We start from the raw sequence: 2,001 nt of genomic DNA on the forward strand, positions 1-2,001 counted from the left end.
GATGGATGGATGGATGGATGGATGATGATGGATGGATGGATGATGATGGATGATGGATGGATGATGGATGGATGATGGTGGATATTCCACCATCATCCATCCATCCATCCATTTCTCAGACGTTGTCGGTGAACAGAACCGATCTACTGATTGTTTTGTTGGTTCCGGTTCTCTGAACTCAGCAGCCGGTTGGTTTATGTTCAACTACCTGCAGACTGGATGGTCCATGTGAAAGGTTCTGTTCTGACCCGCCGGTCCGGTGTGCTGATGGTCTGGGTCAGAGTCTCCTTAAGGGATTCCTTAATAAATCTGCTTTATGACTTCATGTGTTTGTTCTGGTGACTCAGCAGATTTAATAACACAGTCTGAGCAGATCAATAAAGCAGAACCGGGTTGTTCCAGAAAACGGACCGGACCCGGCCCGCTGCTCTGGGCGAATCCGTGCCAAGACTTCAGGCTGCCAGAGGAACCTCCTCTATTCTTAGACGCTGTCTAAATATTTACCCAGCAGCCTTTGTTCCTCCGCAGCAGAACCTGTAAACGACCCGGTTCTGCTGCTGCAGGACGTCTGCTCTCTGTCGCCTGCCAGCCGGGCCAGGACCACAATCAGAACCAGAACCTGGACCTGGACCTGACTGGACATGGTACTGCTGGTAGCACTGCGTCTAAACCGGACCGGCTTGGACCCAGAAACCTGCAGATCAAATGTCGTAACGGTAGAAGCTCATCATCATCATCAGCCTCCTCTTCATCACTGGCCCAGAGGACAAACCCAGAACTCTGATGAAGAGTCGCTGACCTGAGGAGGAAGAAGAGGAAGAAGAGAAAGAGGAGGAAGAGGAGGAGTAGTTCACCTTTCGTTTGGACAGCTCGGACCTCTTGGACATGTTCTTCATCTTTTTATGCAGGTGGCACAAAACCTGGAAGACAGCAGACCAGTCATACGTTAACTTAAAGGCTCGTTTTGAAGTATAAGCTGCAACTTACAGCTTCGAAGAACTCGACCTGAATGCGGCGTTCATATCAAACACGTGTTKATCTGCTCTACCGCTAGCAAACAGCCGTAATGATTAGATACCATAAAAGTCAAGCAGTTCCCTAAACCCCCTGGTGGTTGAAGAAAAATCCACATATAAACCGGAAAATACAATATATGAAAAATATCTGAATTCTCTCTGGTATTGTTCAGGGAGCCGGACCAAATGTGGAGGCGGGCCGGATCCGGCCCGCGGGCCGCAGCTTGGGGACCCCTGCTCTAAACCCATTAGGATCTCCCTTCTCCGAACAGAACCTGAGCTGACCTGCCTACCCGTCCTCTGGAGCACAACCAGATGGTACCTTTTTGAAATGCATTAAACTTTAAAATCCCTGGTTGTGTGAACTTGATGTGGTCAAGAAACTAAAATCCAACATGACAGTTTATGAAGCATTAATGTAGAAAGTGGCAAAGCAGAATAATAAAGATATTAAGTTACTAAAAAGTTACTTCATTAGTAATTATAAGTGTATACTGTAATCGCACTATTAATATATGAAATATGTAATATACTCAGAAGACATTCTAAATGTATAATCACAAAAACAGTAACTTAGCATGTTTATTGCATGTAAACCATAAAGTAAACTAACTATAACTTTAGTTGTTCCAAAAGGACATTTCAGGTTGACCAACCCTAAACCAGCATTGCCAAAACTTTATATATTAATTCTTCACCTGGACAGTTGGACCAGCAGATTGAACCCAAAGCGTATTTTAATCTGCTTTTTTCTTTTTGTTTGCTTTTATGTTTATGAACACAGTCCAGTGCGTCGTCATCAATGTGGATATAAAGGATGATCAGAAACACTGAGGTCTTTAAACGATTAAATAATTACATCAAAAAGTTAGAAATAATGTCTTTAGTTTAATTCCCAAATATATTGATGTGGTGTGTGTGACAAAATGTGTCAATGAGGGTCAGAGTTTCCCCCAGGAAACTTGCTAAGTCCGGCGGTCAGGGC

The 2,001-nt window shown here is 44.2% G+C and overlaps 1 protein-coding gene across 1 annotated transcript in view; it reads right to left on the reverse strand.

Annotated features, from left to right (window-relative positions):
- The window catches only part of galr1b (galanin receptor 1b), a 15,366-nt gene that overhangs the window by 6,922 nt on the left and 6,443 nt on the right, over window positions 1-2,001 (reverse strand). Inside the window, exon 2 of the mRNA XM_008402706.2 lies at window positions 855-920. Within this exon, the coding sequence (XP_008400928.1) occupies window positions 855-920 (66 nt within the window). The remainder of the gene's footprint in view (window positions 1-854; window positions 921-2,001) is intronic.

The sequence above is a fragment of the Poecilia reticulata genome, unplaced genomic scaffold, assembly GCF_000633615.1.
Source record: "Poecilia reticulata strain Guanapo unplaced genomic scaffold, Guppy_female_1.0+MT scaffold_251, whole genome shotgun sequence".
NCBI classification, from domain to species: Eukaryota; Metazoa; Chordata; class Actinopteri; order Cyprinodontiformes; family Poeciliidae; genus Poecilia; species Poecilia reticulata.